General features: G+C 55.8%; 1 protein-coding gene across 2 annotated transcripts in view; it reads right to left on the reverse strand.

Annotated features, from left to right (window-relative positions):
* Positions 1 to 23439, reverse strand: part of Med27 (mediator complex subunit 27) — a 173172-nt gene that overhangs the window by 1381 nt on the left and 148352 nt on the right. Inside the window, exons 5-6 of one of the 2 annotated variants that reach the window (XM_010627392.1) lie at positions 19557 to 19664; positions 9859 to 9900 (exon numbers count right to left, since the gene is read on the reverse strand). In XM_010627392.1, coding sequence (XP_010625694.1) covers positions 9859 to 9900; positions 19557 to 19664 — 150 coding nt within the window. The remainder of the gene's footprint in view (positions 1 to 9858; positions 9901 to 19556; positions 19665 to 23439) is intronic. The other variant, XM_010627394.1, reaches the window with a different exon arrangement.

Below are 23439 nucleotides of genomic sequence, written 5' to 3' on the forward strand. Positions count from 1 at the left end.
GCCTCCTCTCAGCAGGAACAACTTCCCCGCAGGTGGCGCAACGGCCCCCAGATGGCTGTGGATGGGCACTGGGTGCCCCCAGAGCCACCCCAACCCTGAGCCACGGACTCATCCCCATGTCTCAGGCCTCTCTGCTGCGCCAAGATGCCCTGCAGTCCCGGAACATGATGACACCACAAAGCACTAACGCTGCCATCAATCAGCAAATTAATAGATTCTGCTAATTTGATAGTTGTGCTCAAACTAACGGTTTATTTGACTGTCCTCATTAGGGGCTCCTGGCACAAATGTGGCTAAAGAACAAAACAAAAGCTGCAGATCACACTGCTCTGAGAACAAGAATAAGCCAGGGCTGTCGTGCCTGGCCCAGGGGCGAGGACCGAGGCCAGGCTGGCCGCTGCCCACTCCCACGGAGGGTGCAGGGACACTGCCTCACCGCTGGGGACAGGCCGGGGAAGCACCTGGCCTGCCATCTGCTCCCACCCGCTGCCTTCCCACCTCACCATCCCCACAGCCTGGAACACCGTGGCTGGACGGGGGGCTCAGCACAGCTCCCTGCAGGGCCCCGCGTTCCCGCGTCCCTCATGCTGAGGAGTTCCTAGCCGGTGACTTTCCAGAAAGACAGGCTCACTGCTCCATGTGCCAAGGCTGCTTTTATTTTAGGCGCCTTGACAGACAGCTTTCTAAAATGAGCAGTGCTTTTTGTTTTTTGACACAGTAGTAATGAGAACTCTGAAAGGACTGGCAGTGACTGTCGGGGGGGAGCGCCAGCTGGGAGCCCTGGGGGTGGCACTACGGGGCGATCGAAGCTCTCCGGGCACCTCCTGACCCGCGCTACTCCAACACCTGGGAAGCAGGCCCGCCGCAGCGGGGGTCACAGGGCCTCAGGTGTGTGCTCTGCCAGGGTGCGACCCCTCCCAGCAGACCTGGGCACCCCCAGGAGGCCACATCTGAGGCAGGGATGCCTCACTTTTTTTGTGGGGGTTCCTTTCCCCCACTGTTTGGGGGTACCAGGGTGAAAGCGAAAAAACCGAACACAGGAAATTTCACACCGAGCCTGCAGAATGCTGGGGTCCCCTGGTCTCACAGGATGTTTACCAGTGTGGAACTACCGGCCACCCAAGGTGGGTGCTCACTCTGGGCACCAGGGTGGGGCAGCTGGGGTGCACCGGGGCCCCATGGCTGCCTGCAGGCCACCTGGGAGAGCAGCGGCGGGAGCCGAGAAGCGCCCCTGCCTGCCCCGAGCAGGACCAGACGCGCAGGTGGCTTCTCGTTAGTCCTGGACCGGTCGGCCTGTGGCCCAGGGCCTGGGATCGAGCATTCCCTCCCTCCCCACTGCACTGCCCACCGCCATCCCAGCAGGGCACGGGCGCCCGGTCCTCAGATTCCGTAAGCGTGCACCTCGGGGGACAGTCACTACTGTCTTCCTGTCAGGGCAGTCCACCTTCAATGTTTTTGTTTTACACTTTTTCACAACCAAGTTGTTTTTTGTTCAACATTGAAGATGTGGAAAAAATAGGCCTGGGGCAAAAAAAGATTTCTATTAACTAATTTAGTGGCAGCCCAGGTTGGGTCCTATTGTGCTGGAAGCTAATGAGACTCCACTGGGAGATAAAAGCCACCCTCCTGAGCGGGCGGGCGGAGGCCAGGGAAGGGCACTAATGCTCTGGAGAGGAGGACGGGCCACCAGCTGAGTGGGCAGCTTGGGGGACTGAAACAAAGCTTGCGGAGAGATCAAAGTGGATGGGGACCCGAGCGAGGCGGGGAGCGGCGGGGAAGTAACAATGAATCCTCGGACAGGGACGGGCAGGGACAGGGGCAGGAGGAGGCGAGGGTTCGCATCTGCAGGACTCTGAGGGTGCGCACGGCCCACGCTGCTCTGCTCGGGTAACATCCTCTCGCCTCTCGAGGGCAGGAGGACAGGGGCTCGTTCGGAAGACCTTGAGCCAGCTGCCAGTCTGTGCTGGCGAAGGGGCTGCCAGTCAAAACAGTCTCCCCAAGCTCCGCTGCACAGTATGCCAGGAGTGCTGACAGCCTGGCTCCCAAGTAGGGGACCGGCTACTTCAGGAGGATCCCGGGTGGGAGGGGGTAAAGTCTGCAACAGTGCGAACCCCACGGAGCTGAGCGGCCAGTCAGCCTGACCAGGTCGGGGAGCAGGGGCCTGTTCTGGCTCCAGCCTTCTGCAGCAGACAGAGCTGGGGCAGCAGCAGGCCCTCTCCTCCAGGGAGGGAACCCCGGCTTCCCGACGCTTGCCCAGCCCCGGCACCCAGACCCACCCTGCGCCTGGCACCCTGAGCACCAGCCCTGCCCGGCTGGGTCTGGGACCCAGGCGCCCGACTTCAACCCCACTGAGCCTAGGGGAAGCGGGCGGACAGCAGGCGACATCGCCCACCTAGAAGCAACGCACAGTGCAGAAAGGGGAGTGCCCAGCAGCACCGTCTGCTGCTCCATCACCCAGGGCCTGGGCTCATGGTGCCCCGACAGCCTGGGACATGGGGTGACAGAGGACCAGAGGCAGGCGGAAGGCTCGGGGGCAGACATCAGGGCTGGAAGGTCTTCCAGTCTGCAGCAGGCTCCTGCCCAGTGCTTCAGGCTTCACCTTGTGCTCTCTTCCTTTATCCACGTGGGAAATCCGATTCGATTTGAATGAATTAACCCTGCCAGAGTCTCTTCAGGGCTGCATCTCTGTGCTGGGAGGGTGATGCTTACTGGAGCCTCTGAGCAGGGCAACTACTAAAGCCAGACGATCCAGCTGCAGTACTGGCCGTGTATAGCCCCGAGGACTTTCTCCGCTAAGCCAGGGCAGCTGGGCCTCTGACTGGATTAATAAATAGGAAAGTTAAGTACCCAAGTGTTTAGAAGTTGCTCACTTAAGAGAGACCCATATTCTGGCTCCCTAGCCAATGCCTGCTTGCAGGTGAAGAACGGACTCTCTTGGACCCGTGGGATAGAGGGAACACTCAAGGCAGAAAGATCAATCCTGGGCCAATGGATGTGAGGCTGGGACCAGGGCCAGGTGGTCCTGCAGGCTGATATGCCCCATCCGGCCACCCATCCCCCACGTCAGCCCCACCCCCTGCTCTTTAAAAAAGGATAGCAGGCCGGGTGTGGTGGCACACGCCTATAATCCCAGCACTCAGGAGGCTGAGGCAGGATGATTGCTGTGAGTCTGAGACCAGCCTGGGCTACACAGTGAGTTCCAGGTCAGCCTCAACTACATAGTAAGAACCTGTCTCAAAAAGAAAAGAAAAGAAAAAAAAAAAAAAAAAAAAGAAAAAAAAAAAAACCAAAAAAAAAAAAAAAAAAAAAAAAAAAAAAAAAAAAAGGACAGCAACCCCAGGGGTAACACTGGTGCCCACCGCTGAGCTGTGAGCTGCCTTCATGAGGCACCCAGTCTCTGGGCCGGCAGGAAGGGGTGGGGATACGGCTCAGGAGGAGGAGCAGGGGGTCCAGTGTCAGCACGGCAACGCACTCTTGGCCGGAAACCCGCAGCTCAGTGATCTCTCAAGGCTCTGAGCACCAGCATGGGGCAGCTGGGCCAGGCGTGTACGACTTGCACGTGACCACCATCCTCACAAACTGAAGAAGCAAAGGTGGCCGTCACCACGTGGAGATCGGCCTGGAGCCGGTGTCTCCCCAGAGCCCTGGGCTCACCGTCAAGGTCAGGGCTCTGGGAACCTCTGGAAGGAGCATGTTCCCTGCAGGTGCTGAGTACAGACCCCATCCAGTACGTGGCCAGCCGCACCACCGCGGAGGCGTCACAAGTGCTTCTCCCACGGAGAGAGGAGCCGTGATGCCCAACTCGGGATGCTGTGAAGCCAGTCCTGGACGGTGCTGGGGGCCCAGTGGGGATGGGGAGCAGTGGAGGGAGCAGGGATCGGGTTATGACTGTGCAGCCCAGGCGCTAATCTAGGCCTGGATTTGTGCGCCACAGGCTCAGCAGCCTGGAGGCTCCAGAGGAGGAGCTGGGGCCCACGGCACTGGGATTACTAGATGGGATCAGTACCCCGTCCGCTGGTGAAGGAGCCATCTGTGTGGCTGTGCAGGGCTCAGGACTGTCACCGGCCAGGCTGTGCGGTCGTCAGGGCGGGAGAAGCAGGGAAGACATCTTGCCCCGATTCGGCTCCTACCCGGCTCCAGCCAGGTCTGAGGTGACAGGCGGGACCAGCACTGTGGTCTCTGCACAGCCAGGGCTCCCGTCACAAGGGTTTGTTGGGATTTCAGGGTCCACCCCTTCTTTATAGAGTCCCAGCCAAGATGCGAGGGAAGTCGCCGCATCCCAGGTGCAGAGTGCCCGCAGATGGCTTATAGCTGGCTACCAGGTCCTGCGAAGACCCCCAAGGACCTGGAGCCCCGCCGTGGCTGTCACTCAGATACCCTACAACCAGAATGCAAGGCTTCCTGGGTGTGGCCTGACCCAGGGTTATGGGGCCGCAGTCCTTGGCTTCGGCCGCTCCTCTCCAGCCAACTTCTGCTCAGCCCGGTACAGCCTTCCCGGCACAGCCCTGCACACTGGCCTGACCCGAGAGCAGAGGCCCTGTCCCTGGGCGGTGCTCTCTGAGGACTGAGGCCTGGCTCAGAGCCTGGAAGCAGCATGGTCTGCACTCTGAGCAGGGCGGGGAGCTCTCCGGGGTCCTGATCACCTTCCTGCTGGAGGCTGGGCGCTGTGAGAGGAGACACCCATGAAGGGTCCTTGACATTTCTCAGGATTAAGGAATTAAGACTTCATTTAGATGGGAAAAAACAAATTCAGTGCTTTCCAGATGGTAAAATGCCAGGTTCTGCCACTGGCTGCCAGGTAAGCCCCAGCACAGAGCACCTGAACTCTGCATCACGTGGTGGGCTGTGATTTCTGCAGGGACGCTGCGCAGTCAGAAAAACATCCAGAGATGTCGGCCCGAGAAGACACAGACAACACCATCCACTTCTCCACCAGACTTAGGCGATGGCTGAGGAGCAGGGAGCCCTAGCTGGAAGTCGGGGCACCCAGGGGCGGGGCCCTGCCAGACCTCAAGGCTGTGTGCAGGGTGCTGCCGGCGTCTGGAGCTGCTGGCTTTCCTCTCAGGGAAGACACCAGCCTCGGACAGGCACAAGGTGGGTCTGTCATGGCGACTGGGTCTTGGTTTAGCTTTTGGAAAGCTAACTTCAAGTGGGCCTCCCATTTAGAGCTGCAGATTCTGGGTTTTGTACCCAGCCCCACGACACTCCCTCAGTGCCGCAAAGTCCTCCACCCACGGAGCAGGTGCCACCTCCCCTCGCACAGAGGAGGGACCTGAGCCTCCCGAGGGCCATGCCTGGCCCCAGCAAGCCCACACCTGAGCCAGAGGCACGGCCACACTGCACTGGCCATGAAGCAGGGGATGGAGGAGCGGCTGGGACCCTAGGAGGGGCAGACACAGAGGCGAGGGCCCCTGGGGCAAACCTGGCCAAAAGGGAGGAGGGCAGAGGGCACTGCAGAGCCCGTAGGTGCCCACACCATATCCGCTCACAGATGTGCAAACCGAGGCCCATTCGCCACCCTGGGAAGATGTGGTGGTGTTGGGGTCTGGTCACTAGCAGATGGCTCACGGCGTCTCAGATGCTCACTGAGGGGGCGCAATGAGAGGTCAGCACAGGAGGGCAGGCGACAGGTGCAGCCCTGGCAGCCTGTGTCTGCAGTCACACACCCTGGGCGACAGGAGTACATATGCTTAGGTGACACACGGCACAGCCGGGCTCCAGAGGGAGGAGGGCTCCTGTCCTTAGGACAGTGTCCCTGCAGGGACTTGGACTGAGGCACAGGTGACGGCAGGGCGACTTAACAGAGCCAACTTAATATCAGGGTCCACCAAAGTTTCAAGGCACTGAGCCTTCCAGGGCTGACTGAGTACCCAGAGGCCATACAGGAAGCACCTCCGCCAAGGCTGTCCCCAGACAGCCCGGAGTATCACACCAAAGCCTGGCTGAGGGCCGAACACAGGGCTGAGGAGGCTGGCACCCTGCTGCACACCCACCTGGCTGGTGTGGGGCTAATGGGTCCCTTTCCTTCCTGTGCCTGGCAGAGCAGTAACTGTGGGCCTCCCCGGTCTCCATCTGCCCACCCAGGTGGCCCACCCTGCCGGAATTCCACGAAGGAAGCAGCTAGGCCTGGCCCTCACGCCTCCAAAGTTACGGGATGAAAACTCACACTGTGTTGAAATGAGGGGGTTAAAGAGCAAAACAGTGACTGCCCCTGTAGAGTTTAAATGTCAGAAAAACATGAACATGCTTGAAACCTTTCCTGGCTCTTTGTGCTTCTGCCCTTTCAGAGGATCCCCCATTTCTAAGCCCCATTCTCTGAATCCACTCTGCTGGAGACTCGCTGGCTATGAAAAGCTGCTTGGCCCTAGGACAGCGTGCAAGATGCCTCCAGGGGAGCGGGGTAAATGACAGGCACCTGTTAGCGGCCGCGCACCCGGCCTGCCGCCACTTCCCCATGCCTGGGTACAGGGTCTAATGAGCAGGACAGCAAAGGACGTGCAGACAGAGTAAATGCCTGCACACAAAGGGAACGCCGAAGTCCACCTCCCGTGGCGGGATTAGCTGCAGAGCCCTGGGGTCCAGGCTTTAACTCGGAGCGAGGCGGGGCCCCAGGAGAATCTGACTGTGCTGCAATCCCCTCTCCCTGCTCATGATGTCCTTTTCAGCACCCTCCCCATCTGCTTCCTGTGTCCCAAGAGGGGAGACCTGAAGGGCTCCTGCCTCCCAGCAGGCCCTTGTCCAACTGAGGTGGCCACTGCTGCCGCCTGTGGGCAGGAAAATACATCCCAATCGCAGTAATTGCAACCATATAATGAGTGCTACAGCAAGGGCGTCCGAGGTGCTGTTGCCCAGAGCAGGGCCGGAGAGAACCCCCTCTCCAGGGATCCTATGCCGGAAGTGGGCACAGCTGGGGCATTGGCCATCCCCATGGGATTTTGGGCAATTTGGGAACTGCTTCCTGCCCGGCGAGCAGGAACCCCCTCTGCGGCGTCCCGTCGCCCCCAGGTGCGGACGCAACCTGAGCCGGGTCGGCCGCCCCGGCCAGTCTGCCTGGCTGGGCTATACGGGCTGCCACACAGTCCAGGATGACAGAACGCTGACCAACGTGCTTCCCCAGGAAGTACTACAAGCAACATCCATCAGGACACCCTAAATATAAGTGGGTGGACAGGAAGAACATAGGATTCTGAGAAATAGCAGATCCTAAAAAGCAGAGTTTAGGAATGTCGCCCCCTAACTTTCCCTAGAGGCGTTTCTGGCCCAAAGTGCAAACCATTACCCCAGGGCTCAGCAGGCCTTCAGGGTCTGTGGTGGACACAGCGGCCACACTTCTGAGGGGCCGCCTTGAGCACTCGCCTGCATGACATGGACGGTGAAAGCCCCACAAGGCATCTGTCCGCCAGGAACACGACTTCCCGAGGAGACGCACACCCACTGCACATGACAGTGACTAGCCAGGCGCTTAACGCTCTGTCCCACATGGCTTTCTAATCCACTGCTCCACTGACAGTAGACAGTGACGTTCCGGGAGTGGGACTCCAGTCCACCAGTGCCTACCTGCCCTGAAATCAGAAGGACGAGCTCCACACTGTCTTCGGTTCTAATGAGAGCATCGCCACCTGTCCTCAACTGTGCTTGTTTAACTTAGTACAGGTCAGAAGGAAAGGACATGTCAACTTAGTTAAAACCAGGCGGTAGAGATGCTGTATCGGGAATCTCAGGGAGGGTTCTGTGCAGACAGAGACACCTCTCCAGGTCCTGCACCGCCTCAAGCACGTTACGTAAACTGCCACGGAGGGGCCGCGCCCACCGGGTACAGTGCCGAAGTCCTAACCAGTGCGTTTGTACTGTAGCGCCAGACACAGAGCGCTGAGCAGGCGGGACACACACAACACTGCCCCTCCGAGCCCCGCCAAATCCTTGTCTCACACTCCCCAATTTCCCAGTGAGCTTGCCTCTTGCATTCAGAAACACTTTACACAGCACAGGACATGAAAACTTCCGCAAAGGCGAGAAGGCGCAAGCCCAGCCGCGGGGCCCTGGGATGGGAATCGGAGCACGGCCAGAGCCCAGGCTCAGGGCTCCTGAGTGGCCTGGCCTTTGGTGGGGCGGGAGGACGTGGAGATAAGCGCCGGCGAAGGAAAACCAAGACCGTTTAACACTCCTTACTACTCCAGCAAAACAAGATGCTGATAGTGAGCAAGGCTCTTTCGCCTTAGAATATTTTAGGCCAACAGCCGGGTGAAAAATTACCAGAACCACCAGCGTGAAGGACACGTTCCTTGTGCTGAGCGAGTGGACACCCAGGCACGTGCTGAGACAAGGGGCCAGGGCTGCACACATTGCTCCCGGCAGGACAGTGGGCCCGGGGACGGTGTTCCTTCCCGTGTGTGTCCTGGGAGCTTCGCGGGGTCGGTCGGGCTGTCAGTAGAGGCAGGACCTGTTCATTCTGGAGTGCAGCCTGGGCCTGGGACGCCCATCGAGTCCGGCTGGCTGTGCCTGGTGCTCCCATTAGCTCCCCGCGATCAGGATCCCACCCGGCACCACCCACCTCTGTCACGAGTGGCCCATGAAGTGTCAGTGCTCAGTGCGCAAGGCTACCTCCGGTGTGTGCCTTCAGCCCAGATGGCATCCCGCCTGGCTCTGCCCTCTGCCAAGGGGACAGAGGCAGCTGTGCCGGGAGGTGAGGGCTGCACACCATGCACGGGTAGAAAAGCTCACTTTAGGGAGTCAAGGACCCATTACTGGAGCTTCCCCTCCTAGAAGGGAAAAAGCCCCGCCTCCCGGTGGATCCTCCATGGGAAGGGACTGTGACCCAGAGCCCCAAATCCCACTCTGCTCTGCAGGGAGCTTCCCAGTGGCTGCTCACTGAACTGCTGAGGACGACAGAATCCAAATTCGGTGCCATACTTAGCAACCCCTGCTCGACCTGGGCATGGTGGCTCCACTGCACGGTGTCCTGCTGTGCCCCGAGGTACACAGGTCCCGCCCAGGAAGCCCCGCCTTCTCTGGTGCCCCGAGGCCTCCTGGCTGCCCTCATCTGAAAGTGGCGATCCCGGCAACCTGCCCCGTCTGGCGCTGCATCCCAAACTCCTGGTACCTGGCGAGGTGCCTGGCACACGGAGGGGCTCAGTCAGGAGCTGCAGCCGAGCCTGGTGAGGGACCTGGGCTGGGGATGAGCCCGGGACCGAGCCGTCCTGACACTCCCTTACGGTGTTCGTACGTGGGTCCCAGGGCTCACGGACCCTCACAAGTGAGCTTGCGGCAGCTCTGAAGCCTTTGACTCTTCAGCCCTAACAGCTTAGATGGAGTGTCTCACGGGCAGGTGTCATTTCAACCAGTTGCTTCTTTTTAGTACTGGGGATTGAACTCGGGACCCTGTGCTTGTGAGGCAGGCGGAGGACCACTGAGCTACATCCTGGGCCCAGCCAGTCGATTCTTATCCTGAGCAAATTTGATAAAACTGTCATTTTTATATTTCTTGTTATCTTACAGAAATTAATTTAAAAGTGCAAGTTTTGGTCACCCTGTGTTTACAGTCGGACTATAATCGGCTAAGCTGGACACAGTCAGACTCACCCTCGGAGGGAAGCAGCTGTCTAAGTCGGAACTTCTGCCCCGGTCAGACCCAGGAACCCCACCTCCCTGATGGCCCTCACGGCCCCACCCCAGGGAGCCACCCATCCAATTTCTGTCCCCAAGCTTTTGTTTTTTTTTCCAGAATGTCACACAAAGAAAACCCATAAAACAAGCAGCTTTCAAAACTTTGAAAACACTCTTTAGTTTGAGACCAGTATTTATTTCCCAAATTCTTGTTTTCCGAATGACTCATGAGTAAGAAACAGAAAGTAAGCCTACCTTTTGAAATACTTGATAGTTGGATTTGGACCATATGTCAAGCTGTAGGAAAGAGGTAAGAACCATTAGAGGCAGTTTCAGAATTCTGGACTCAAGAAGGATGTTGCAGGTACTGTTAGTTTTTTTGTTTTTTGTTTTTTTGAGACAGGGTCTCCCTTTGTATTTCAGGCAGGCCTTGAGCTCACTGTGTAGCCCAGGCAGGCTTTGAGTTCGTGGTGATCCTCCTGACTCAGCCTCCCGAGTGCTGGGACCACAGGCGTGCACCATCACGCCCAGCTGTCATTCTTACTATACTTGAGAAAGAGAAAACATTCTGGAAACAGAAGAGGATATGGAGGTTGAAAAGGATCTTAAATGCTCGCTTACGTTTTTGTTTTTTTTTTTTTTTTTTTTTTTTAAAATCCATCCTCAGGTATTCAAGGAATGGAAGAAAACACTTCTTGGCCCTTGGGCACTTTTCTAACCTTGACCCCAATCAACTCGCCGAGGCCAGTGCTGCAGCAGGACCTCTGCGTATGTGGTGCTCTGCATGCTGTTTCCCTCACAGAGCCGAGTGGCTCCTCCCGTACCTCCTGCAGGCCCAGTGTCCCCTAGCAGAGAGGTATCCCCTACTCACCCACCTAAATATATCCGCAATACTCACTGCTCTTTACCTTTCAAGGTTCACAAGTTTCTGCATACATAAAGCTGCCTTATGTCCAATTCGATATTACCCGACGCGCCCCGGGAGCATGCGTCAGAGCGCTGCCCCAGGCCCTGGCAGGTGCTGGCACCCCAACACCCACAGCACACATGGCGGCTGTCGGAGCTGTACTCGCCGGTGATGAAGCTTCTCACAGGTGATCTCACCTGGCCGGTGTGAGAAGCATGGAGGGGAGACTCCTTTTGGTTGTTGTTTTAAAAAAGTGGATTCCTGCCTGGTGGTGGCACACGTCTGTAATCCCAGCACTCGAGAGGTTGAGGCGGGAGGATTGCTGGGAGTTCGAGACCAGCCTGAGCTACGCAGTGAATTCCAGAACAGTCTCAACAAAATAGTGAGACCCTGCCACCCCCACCCAAAAAAAAAGGGACTCCTCACTCTCACCCTGGTATGTGAACAAGGTCTGGAGCAGGCCCACAGCCTGTGCCTTTTGTTTTTCACTGTGCTCCGAGGTTCCTGTGACATCTCGCTGGCCCGAGATAAAAGGCAGCAGGCCTTGGAAGAAACCTGGTGTAGTCCACCCCCCGCCCCCTCCAGCCACACTTGGTACACACAGGATTTGCTGGCGGCTCATTCTTTTTTAAAGATAAGGTCTTGCTAGGTAGTCCAGGTTCACCTTGAACTCACTATGTGGTGTAGGCTGGCCTCAAACACGCAGTGATCCTCCTGCCTCAGCCTCCCCAGTGCTGGGACTGTAGGTGCGCACCACTCCACCCGGCCTATGGCAGGTGGTTCCACCAAAACCATTTTATTTCCTCCATGACCCCCACCGCTGCCTTTTCAGAGCCAATGCTATGTGGTGAGAGTAGCACCACTGAAGGACAGTGCCGGGGTGCAGCACAGGACATGATGAATCGAGGAGGCCCTCTGCGTGTCCCGGAGGCACGGAGAGTAGACTTTAGTACACGAGGTCGCGAGCTGAGCAGATTGAAACTCCCGCGAGTGGGTCTCCGGGAGCCGCCTCTGGGGTCGGCCAGTGGCCAAGGCGGAAACAGAGATGGCTGCAGCACGGATTCCGGTCTCAGGGAGCGCACGAAGCCAGTGCCAGGAGCCTCTTCTGAAAGCACGGGAAGTGAAGAGTGAAGAGCTTCGCTTGACCTGGGCTCTCGAGTTCTGCTTCCACTCTGGGGAAGACGCCAACATGCGGCTTTCTGTGGAGTCCGCGGGAACGAGGGCCGGGCTGCGCTAGGCCCACACTCAGTTCTCCTGGCTTCTTCCTGCTCACTGCAGGGTTCATGTGAATCTCAGCGTGTGTGCGTGCGTGCGTGAGAGAGAGAGAGAGAGAGAGGGCAAGAGAGGAGCCAACGTTCTTCCTACTTCTGCTAAAGTGGTCTCCAGAAAGATGGCACCGACTGTCCGTCACTGCCCCACCCCTGCAACTAACGGACAGGAAGGAGAACTTGAAAATTCTCCAGGCATCGGGTTCTTTTTTCTTTTTTCTTTTTTTTATATCGGGGACTGAACTCAGGACCTTGCGCATGTGAGGCAGGCGCAGGGCCACTGAGCTAAATCCCCGGCCCCATCAGGCTTTCATTTGACAGGTTAACAATTTGTAGGAGGAGAAGTGACAAAGATAACTCTGAAGGAAAGCTCAAAAGAAATGTGTGAGATTCATTTCTTGCGTTACCACCTGTTAGAGCTGGTCACCTTGGAGAGAAAAGGCCAGGTCTGTCACCTGCCCAGGGCAGCAGTGAAGCTGGGGTTTAGCAAATGCAGCATTTACAGATTATTCAGGGTGCGCGGGGTGAATAAGAACGACTCCTCACATCTTTTAGTTCTCCCAGAATCACTGCCAAGATGACAGGGAGATGCCAAAGATTCTAAATGTAAATCTTACGAAGAGTAACATCGACGTCTCAGCTTGGAACTGACAGAGCTCTCCTTACATTTTAAGCCCACAGCTGTGTCCTGTGAAGTTCTCCACTGTCACCCTTCCTGTCTGCTCACTTCACATGCGAGCCCAAGACATAAACACAGCCCCACAACGACAGCAAAGGAAGGAGAATCTCCAGACTAAAACGTTACAGCGTTTACTTTAAAACCTGCAGTATCTTTAAGACACTGGAACAGAAAAACCATCTAGAGGGAAATATGCACAGGCTTTAATTAAGAGATGGCTTCTCCAGCTGACTGTGGACTCTCAGAACAGACCATGCTTATTCAAAGCCATGGTGCTGCTCTTTCTGGAAGGACCCCAGGGACAGCTCTGCCATCTGGGATGAGGACTGCTGGACAATGCAGGCTATTTACCTGGTGCACAGGGCGGAAAAGGATCTGATAACAGTGGCCCCCCTTTTGCTGGGAGCACACAGCAGGTGGTTTGTGCTTGATTTTCTGCTAGATTTATGCCAAAGAAAGCCATTTAAAAAGCATTCTGGAGTCAATGCCTGGCTTCTCCTTTGGGCCAGGAAGATCTTCAGATATTCATTTCAGGGAGCCAGCAAGGATCTGAGTGAATATTTATTAGCTCCAGCTCATTTGCTGCAGAAGTGGGCATAGCTACCAATTTTTTGCTGGCTGTGATAGTCAAACAAGGAGCATCCTGGGAGCTGCAAACCACCCTGTGTCAGGATGAGAAAGTACCGTTCCCTTCCACGTGCAGGGGACAGAGTCAGGCCTGTGGGGACTCAGGGGCAGGAACAGGGATCTTAGGATGGGAACTGGGTCTCTTCTCAGGGGAAATGCGACGAATCACCTCAGACCAAGCACCTCAGCAGACTCGCCTCCCTCGGGACAAACCCCACAGTGTCAAAAGACCTCTCGAGTGACAAGTCAAATCCACACACTGTGAAGAACATTCAGGACAGCCTGACATTGGAAGCGAGGTCACCGTTACCTCCCCAGTCTCTGTCACAGGGGCTGGGCAGCTGTCATTTACTGATGGCCGCACCCGTCACCCTGCAGCGCATGAGGGTGACGACCTGGTTTCCGCCACATGGGTGAGGAAGCCGAGGCCCAGAGAAACGAAGTGACACGCACGGTGTCACACAGTTAACCGGCGGCGGAGACCTAGGAAGCAGGTCCGCGGCCAGAGGCCCAGGAGGAGGGGACAGCGGCTCACAGGCCGCCCGTGCCCCACTGGCTCAGCTCTCCGGGGGCCCTGCAGAGCCCAGCACTACCAATCCGCTCTGAGGTCTGCTGCCGCCATCGTCACCGCGGCTAACATCCACTCAGCAGTATCTGAACATGCGGGCGGCTCCTCAGAAGGTTATCAATCCTTTACTTTGTTTCAAGAAGCTGTACGTATGGTCACCTAAAGGATCTAAAACGGACACTTCTACACAGAATGCACAAGCCACCAGGGGTTTCCACTGTCCCCAGGTGAGGGCCACACCCGGGCAGCTGAGGTGCGTCTCTCCTAAATCCTCAGACTTCTGTGTGCTCATCTCTGCCTGCCTTCCGCACTCCCCAGAGAGAAAAAGCACGAGCAAAGTTTCGCCGAGGAACGCAGTGTTATGGGTCTATTATTCTTCAACTTTTCACTTTCAATCAGGACATGCATTTGTTACTAAAAACTGCTGAAAGCACAATTTCAGGGCATCCTCTGCATAGGAATTAAACTGGATTCCCTTTCCCTGCTTTCGCCCTTCTCCCCAGAAGTAACAGAGGCCATTTTTCTGAAGGTCGTCTGAACAATTTCAAAGGCTATAACAAATCAGAATGTTCCCTGCATCTAATATCAAACGGGGCTGATGCCAACACTTATTAGAGAAATCAGATTCAAGCTTCCCCGGCCCCCTCGACCCAAACACACACACACACACACACCCAGCTTTGAAGTGGGAAGAATGCGGTATCTGAAATTACCCCGGAGACAGTCCTGGCTGCCTTTGAAGGTCTCCTTTGATACCACCATTTCTTTTCCTCTCTTAGGCGTGGAGGCTAAAAGCTGCCTTTTCAAAAATTATTGATATGGGGTAATTAATGAATCTATAGCATTAACGTAGCTTAAATCCTCCAGTGATAAGCTCAGCCGAGACACTTGCATTTTCTCAGTTCAGCCTGCCTGGTATAAAAGCAGGACAATGGCCAGGCCCTCTTCCGACCTGCCTTGTAACATGCTGAGTCACGGCCCACACGCCCCGACTGCAGTGAACGGCAGCCGCTAAGTCTGGACAGCTTTTCACTCTTTGCTAGAGGAGTCGGGCTACTCCTGTTTGGTATCAAAAGTATCTATCCCAGGCAGAGGCAGGGCAGTAGCCTCGCCAGGGACACTGATGGACAAAGCCCTGCTGGGGCCGGAGACGGTGGCACTGGGCTACTCCCGGAGCCACAGTGACCGGAGACCTTTCAGGAGCAGGCTGGCCGCCCAGGTGTGGGGTCAGACGACACACAGGTGGAGGCTGAGTCTCCGCAGGAGCCAGCCTGCTCCTGCAGGCCATGCCCAAGATCGACCAGCGCGATCTGGTAGGCGCTGCAGCAGCGTGCACCAGTGCCTATGAGGATATTAATTCACAGACCTGCGCGCATGCAGCGAGTGCAGTGTCCAGGGAAGAGGCTGGCGGCATGTCTGCACGGTATTTTTATCATCGGTGAGGTACTCTGGACCACAGAGCGAAGCAACAGGCCAGAGTGAGGGCCGGGAGGGCCAGTCAGCCGACAGCTTCTCCACCAAGGGCGGCCAGCTCACCCTGAGACCAAGAGGGGTGGCCTCACAGCCTTGCCATTTCTAAGTTTGAGGTCCCTGTGTTTGATGTGGGTTTGTGTATGCAGCTGTACAAGAGGACAGGAGGCTTCCTGTCCCACCAGGGGCTCGCTTCCCTGTTGCTGGGACCAATATGCCCGACACCCACAAGTGAAAGGAGGAAAGGCTTTTGGTCTGGCTGGCGGTGTCAGGGGATTCAGTCCGGCTGGCCGGCCGGCCCCAAAGCAGGAACAGCACAGCGGAAGGGCCCGGCAGGACAGAGAGGCTTAGATCATGGTGGCCGGGAGGCAGGGGGCGCAGTGCTAGAGAGGCGAGAGCAAGGCCCGGTACGGGACTCCAGGCCACAAAGCTCTGACCTGCTGGACACCCAGAAGGTGCTTCACTGATGTCCTAGGTGGCTCCCAAGCCAGTCAGGCTGATCATCAAGCTTTGGGCACCCCCACTGCATTTCTCACGTCCCAATTGAATCCAGGTTACCACAGGTTACCAAACAAACCCATTTTCTTTCTGACGAGCAGAGAAACCACACTGCTCCTGTCAGGAGAGTATGCGCACCAGTGTGTCTCACAGGGTCTATGTATGACTTCAACGCTGGCGGCTTCTTCTGAATGCGCCTTTCCTCCACCCTGTACTAGACACTGAGCACTGGGGCTTCACACTGAGCTACATGCATTTCCAGCCCAGACCCTTTAAAAATTAGTCCTGAGGCAAGGTCTTGCCAAACTGCCCGGGCTGGGCTTGAACTTGCAGTCCTCCTGCCTCAGCCTCCTAGGGTGCTAAAGTATGTGCACCAGTGTGTCTCAAAGGGTCTATGTATGACTTCAACGCTGGCTGCTTCTTCTGAATGCGCCTTTCCTCCACCCTATACTAGACACTGAGCACTGGGGCTTCACACTGAGCTACATACATTTCCAGCCCAGACCCTTTAAAAAAAATAGTCCTGAGGCAAGGGCTTGCCAAACTGCCCGGGCTGGGCTTGAACTTGCAGTCCTCCTGCCTCAGCCTCCTAGGGTGCTAGGATCAGACCACAGGCCTGAGCGGCCATGCTTGCCTTCCAGTTTTCATTTCTGACTCTGTGTTCCAGTCCAACTCTGTATTTTTACACCCAAGGAGGCTATTTTTTCACCTCTTCCCATACTGCACTGGGCATTAAAGCGTGTCAGATCTTAAGGACACGGCAGAGGCAAAGGGTCTGTGTGGCTGAGGCAGACACCTTACCCTCTAGGACGAAGTAAAGTGAGTCTAACAGCAGGGCTGTCACCACACGATACTGCTACGGCTCGATGACCACCACAGGCAGAGTCTGGACAGTTCTTACATGAACTGACGATGGACGTGTAAATCGAGTCACGATGTCTAACTTCTAGCACTGGCCAGACATTTCCAAATCCCACAGCCGGTGTCCATATTGAGGACAGTACCGTGCTCCTGCTGGGAGGTCCAGGGGAGATAGGAAGGCAGGAGGCATCTCCATGCCTTGCAAAAGTGCTGGGGTTTTATTCTCTAAGCCAGAGGCCTCTGAAGTGTGTTGTACAAAATACCAGCGTCATAGTATGCTCTAAGAATAAAGGAGAAAAGAAATACAGTGGACCTTTGAATTACAACAGGCCTGACATACAAACAACCTGGGTTACAACCAGACTTTCAGTTTTAACTTACTAACAAAGTCTTGATTTACAACCCAAATGCCAGCCGCTTGTGCTTCTGGATGGTCTCAGATGCAGATTTAACCATGAAAGAGTCTGGAAGGAACGTGTGGGGTTACCTGAGAAATCCTGGGCCAGGGTCTCTCTAAGGACACTGAGATCTGCCTGTATGAAGGCTGTGTAGAGCGGCCTGAGCCTTCACTGACCAACTTGAGCTACAACCAGTCCTCAGGAACAGATTGAGGTCGTAAGTCAAGGGTCCACTGTAAAAGAACTCAGTGAGTGGCCCAATAAGCTAGAAAAATACTGCACACCGTGTATCTCTTAGACAGTGAGAGGGCTGATACGCAAAGCAGAGGTGCCAGTGCCACATGGCAGAAGGGAAAGGTGGGAGATAGAAAGGAGGGCTGAGATGGAGGTACAGCTGGGGCCAGGAGAGAGCCCCTTCTCCTGAGGAGTAACGGGCTGGCTGGCATCTGCGGCACCTTTATCTATAGAGTCGAGGTAGGGGGAGCGCAGCGGAGGTGAAGGCCTGGCCTGTAACCGGAGCCAGGAGCGCGGCCAAGGTCTGCAGGGCCTCGTGCTGGGTGGTTCTCTGGGGAATGGGCGGGGAGGGAGAGACGTCCTCCACCTGTGGGAGGAGCGAGTTAGGCCTGGCCCGGGGATCCACAGCTCCCAGAAAAGAGGCTCTAAGAATTTTATTTTTTTTGGTTTTTTGAGACAGGGTCTCACTATGTAGTTGAGACTGACCTGGAACTCACTCTGTAGCCCAGGCTGGTCCTGAACTCCCAGCGATCCTCCTCCCTCAGCCTCCTGAGTGCTGGGATTACAGGCATGCGCCACTACGCCTGGCACGGCTCTAAGAATTTTTACAGTAAAGAAATTGAAGTTCTGGGCTCAGTGGGGAGTGCTTACCTAGTATATGTGAGGTCTGATCCCCATGATCCCCAGCACAGAGAGAGAGACAGAGAGAGAGAGAGAGAGAGGGAGGGGCCGCATGCTGCATTTTCTGGTCCAATCCAGCATTCTCCATCTTATCGCCATGGATTGCTCGGTGCCAGCCTCTATTAATCTGCCACTTCCTCCTCTGGGCAGTGGGAGATGGAGAGGAGCAGGCACATGTTTTAGGGAGATCTCTCTGAGGGCACACTATGGGGGCAGCAAGGGAGACACGCCTGAGGTGGCCAGGGTGGTGCTCAGGGTAGAGATCAAGACCCTGGAAGTGCAGTAGAGGAGGCCACTGTGGGACAGACGAGGGCAGATGACCGCAGAGAGCACTAAGGGGTATGGCGGGAAGGCAGATGGGCACTCAGCAAGAAGAAACTGAGTCAGGGAGAGAGCTGATGAGTGTGGGCCTGGCCAGGCTGAATGTGAGGAGTGTCCCGGCGTGTCCTGTGTGGGCGGCAGAGACGAGATCGGTCAAAGGGGGGTGAGCAGAGGGAGAGGAGGCCCCCGGGAACCGGAGTCAAGGAGAAGGCGGGACAGAAGCAGTGGAAGGGGCCGGGAGCAGTGATCAGAGAGAGGTCTACAGGTGCACACATGCCGCTCCTGTCCAATCCCTCTAGGTGCGGGGTAGACGGCCCGCTTCCTTCCCGCCGCCCTCAGTGGAGCGTTTACCAAGCAGCGGAGTTAAGACACCTTCCAGGCACACTCGGGAGAGGGCAGCTGGGCTGACAGTTGAAGGGTGTCGCACACAGCAGGTGAGATCTGCGTTCCTCACGCCCACGATCGTGGTCCTGACTACGCCCCACTCCTACGTGCTGGTTCTTCACTCTCTCCTCCACGTCCTTGGTGAGCTGGGCTGTTTCACACCAGGTGTGACGACAGTGGCGGTAAGAGGATCAGCACTCGAGGTGCCCGCTGCCCTGGCGGGCTCCGCGGCAACTGAAGTCTGGGAACCTCACACTCCGCTCTCCACGCTCGCTCCGCAGACAGTGGGAATCTCCCTCAGCAAATGACGCTGCCCCCGGACTGAGAGCAGGCGACACGGGTGGTGCAGAAATGGCGCGACTTCTTGGGTTTGCAGATCTCATCCCACCTTGGCCGTGCCTCCGGGATACACGGCGTGTGCAGAGCCGTGCGTGCCACCTGTTCTGGAGAGCACTGCGTCCTCGCGTGGCCACCAGGGGTGCAGGTCAGGGCCGGTCTCAGCAGGGGCTTCCCCAGAGCCATCTGCCCTCTGGGCGGAGCGATCAGAGAGCCACACTGCCGAACCTGCCTCACAGCAAACTACCCGCGGAAGGGACTTGTCTGTGTGGAGCGCAGCATTCAGTGTGCGGGCTGAGCGCACGGGACTTCCTGGGGCTGTCTGCGAGCCTCGTGGAAAAAGGAGCGTCATCGGGCTGCTCAGACAAACTGTTTTCCTCATGGTTCCAGGAAAAGCAGAATGCAGAACCCTGGGCTATGGATGTGCTGGCTGACTGCAGAAAAAAAATCCACTTCCTCAGAAGATACGTTTAATGAGGAAACTGGGGTCTAAGGTGATAAATTAGAAATTCAACTAAGGGCATCAGGCTGAGAGGAAGATGCAGAAGCTTGATGAAAAATGCAAGCAGAGAGAATATTTTTCGCAAAGCGTTCATCTTTGTACTGACAAATCTGTGTTTGTAGATCATTTCAGCTAGGATTGCTAGTTTTTAATGTCATTCACCGGGGACCCTGTTCTCGGGTACAGGGAATCAAGAGGGAAAGGACTCAGGAGGCCTACCTTTCCGTCCTCTGTGTGGACGCTCTCACTGTAGCCCTTCACTATGGTCCGGTCGATGAACAGGCTCCGCATGACGACAATCACTTTGAGCACCTTCCCCAGGGTCACCTGTCACAAACGGGCGTGCAAACGTGAGCGCTCACACTTGAACATCACCCCACCCCGCCGGGCAGGGCACTCTCCCTCCGTGACGGCTGTGGCCGCCGTGGGCCCGATTCAGACCCCCGGCCCGTGTTCTGGGCTGTCTCACACACACGCACCACCTGATGTGACACACGTGTGCACGCCCGCCCTCTGCCAGCCTCGGATCTCCTGGTTCTCCCGCCTAGGACCAGCGAGCACACCTGTCTCCACACTGTCCCAGGGACCACGCTGGGCAAACACAGAGTAAGAGCAGGCGCCCAGTGCGGCTGGCTGAACCAGCTATTTATAGGAGCGGGAACAAAGCGGAGAAACCATACAAAAATAAAGTCTGGAGGTAGAAGGAAAGTGGCTGAATTTTAATTCCAGAAAAGAAACATGATCCCAGAAATACATTTAAGTGCGTTTACTCTCCTAGAACCTAAGCACATGCTATGGGTTTAAAAAACAAACACCTAAAAACATGCAGTTTTGTGTATGCCAGGGAGGGCCGGGGCTTTAGCTCAGTGGTTCCGCCACCTGCCTCGCGAGCGCAAGGTCCTGCGTTCAATCCCCGGTACCAAAACACACAGATGTGTCAGGGGAACAGGGGCTGCTGTGCTCACATCCTTCAGAAGCTTGGCCACTCACCTGTTAGTTCCCAGCTAAGACCCCTGAGGCCAACCCAGTCTGAGATCACCCCCAAGGCCATGGGGCCTGGGCTGCCCAACAGGGCTAGGCATCGCAGATCAGGAAACGGAAAGCCCTCCGAGCCCCTGCCAGACAGAAGCCTCAGCCCCCACAGCGCCCCGGCCCTGGATGGCCTTTGCCCATCCCTTCTGCATTCCCACTCCCACAGCTTTCCACTTGACTGCCCACAAGCCGCCGTCCTCCTTCCTGGACCAGTCCTGGGTACCAGCGAATGCCCAACATCTGGGGCCTTCGGTGTTTTTAAGTGCCGGGTTGATGTCTCTTACTTTTATGTGCCTAAACCAGTAGAGAATGTCAAAAAAGTAAGAAAAGATGTATTTGTTTACATTGAAGAGAAGGCTAGCCCCAAGTGGTGACATGCACCCGTAATCCCAACACTTAGGAGGCAGAGGCAGGAAGATTCCAAGTTCAAGTTCTACCCAGGCAGTTTAGCGTCTAGACCCTGACTCAAAAGAAAAAACAAAGCGGGACAGGGATGCAGCTCAGTGACAGAGCGCCCTGGGTTCAGTCCCCAGTACCAAGCATCACCACACACAGGAGTGGGGCTGGAATGGGAAGAATGAGCTAGGAAGTGTACCTTATCTCGGCACCACTCAGTGGGTGGCCCTCGTGTAACGGAGAACACAGCCTAGGAACGCAACAAAGCACAATGGCAGGACTGGCAACTCTGCCTTCGGCCAAAAGTGGCTTATGAAAGGGAAAGCAGGCCAGAGGGACAGCAGCCGAGCCACTGTCTGGTAATTACAAGCATGGGTAGCAAGTGAAGGCCACCACTCCAACTGCCCACTCTGTCTCTGCCACGGGGTGCAGAACTAAGCAGCTGTTTTCCGAAGAAGACACCACAATCAGCTGACTTAAATTAACTCATAAATTGCCTTAGTAGTTTCCTAAATTTCTTAGGATGGATTTCAGAAACATAGTAAAGATAGCAGAAGTAGTTTAAAATATTTTTAGAAGTGGATTTTGGTATTTTAAAATTAATATTTAAAAGGTTAAAATATGTTTATTTTATTTATGTATTAATTCAATTAATTTATTTATTGGTACTGGGGACCTTGTACTAGCTAGGCAGGCGGCAGCACCCCTGAGCTAAATATCCCCCCAAATACACATTTATTATGCAAAAATCTAAAACTGGAGGAAAAAGGAGATAATCATTGATAGTTCCCATCCACAGATAACCATTTGCATTTTAGGCTATTTCCTTTAAATATTTTTATTACCCAACATTTATCATTTTTGAGTTTCTGACATGGTTACAATGGAAACTAGTCATACCTATGTAACGTCTCCTCAACATTTTTACTTTGGGTTTGACAAGCATTGTTCCAAATTGCTACACAGTCTTCAAACAGCAGTAGGTGCTGCGTGGTTCTGTGAAGGAGTAAACCTGCCACAGCTCCTTTAATCATCCTCCTACCGGTAGGCCTTTCAGTGCTTCCACACGTCCCTCATAAAAATGTGGCTGCAATGAACACTTCTGTGACAAGGCTTTCCCTGCATTTGGGATTATTTCCTATTTTAGGGCAGACTTGCAGGAATGTAATTACTGGTACAAACAGCACAGACACGCGAAGGCTTCTGACACAATCTGCCACACTTTTCCACAAGTGTGCCGACCAGCAAGGATGGACACGCTGACTGCACGCCACCTCCTACCCCTGCACACACAGTGGAGCGCCAACTTGTTTTTAAAAGGCTTTCCTTACGGAAGATTTAAAAGCAGACCAGAGCCGATGGCCCCGTACAGAGGAGGGCCGCGTGCCCATCCTGCTGCAGCACTGGCTGGCTCTTCCCTGCTTTGTGTTGCTGCCACCTCCTTCTCCGTTCCCATGCCACTCTGAAATCGTTAACAGCCCTGGTGTCATTTCTCTGTACAGATCTCTGTTTCAGTGCAGGTCTCTAAAAGATCAGGGATCTGAAAGCCAAAGAGCCCAACTGTGCCGCCATCCCAGGTCTGAACAATAGTGATCCTCCCACAGCGTCCAACACCCAGGCCCAGAGCCCCCTTCCCACGTCTTCCCACCTATGGCCCACACACGTGACCAGCTTCACCTCTCCCGTCTAAGCTAAGGCACCTCCTCGCCCCCTTTACTGGATGAAGCAACTGGGTCATTTTCTAACCTTCTAGAGGGTTCCACATCTACATTTGCAGATGGTTCCACCGTGGTGCACTTTACCCTGTTCTTCTTACCCCGTACTTCCTAAAATTGGGAATAGGTGACTCGCAGGCTTGATTTTTTTAGCAAGACTGCATCTGGGGCTGGGGTGGTCTGCAGACCGTCAGTGCTGTGAGGTCTTGCACTGGTTTCCTTTTAATGTCTTTCAAATGCATGAGGCTCTCTGCTTTTTTGCAAAGCCAGAAAGGATGCTAGAGCTCATCCATGCTGGACAGGCACAGAATTACGGCTGTGTTAACATGGCCACTACTGACTACACCTCCGATTGTGCAGGCACTGGAATGGGCCCATTCCCTACTTCTGAGTGGGGGTTTCCTCCGTGGATGTGGAGACAGTGCTGCCTCTGCCTCAGGAAGACGGGGAGCCCAGGAGGATGCCCAGGGCCTGGTGCACACAGAGGAAATGCTGAGAGGAGCAGCGGCTACTCGCCCGAGCCCTCGTCTGCACCCTGCCAGGGCAGCGCGATCCGACACCAGTTGGCACCAAGGATGAAGTGGAAAGGACGCCACCTGCAGGCTGGGGAACTTGTCACTCAGTCTCAGGGGGCTTCGGGAGAGGGGGACAGCGCTGCAGAGCCCAGCGCTGTGGGCCTGAGGGTGGTGGCTGAGGGCAGATCAGGGGAAGGCGGAGGCCCCCGCAGGCCTCGCTGACCAGCGACGGCCACTCAGCGTGTGGGGCAAGGCCCGTGTTTCTGCACAGGCTTCCATCCCACAGGCAGCCATGAGACACATGCAGGGGGCTGGCTGGGAAAATGAAGAGGATTCGCGCAGCGCCGTGTTCTAGGACGCACTCACAAGGCCTCTGAGTCCATGGGACAGAGCTTTGCGTTCACTCTCGCATCCCCTCCCGCCCCCGCAGCCAGTCAGGGCCTC

Source organism: Fukomys damarensis, unplaced genomic scaffold (genome assembly GCF_012274545.1).
Source record: "Fukomys damarensis isolate Sample0158 unplaced genomic scaffold, DMR_v1.0_HiC HiC_scaffold_36, whole genome shotgun sequence".
In the NCBI taxonomy this organism is placed as follows: Eukaryota; Metazoa; Chordata; class Mammalia; order Rodentia; family Bathyergidae; genus Fukomys; species Fukomys damarensis.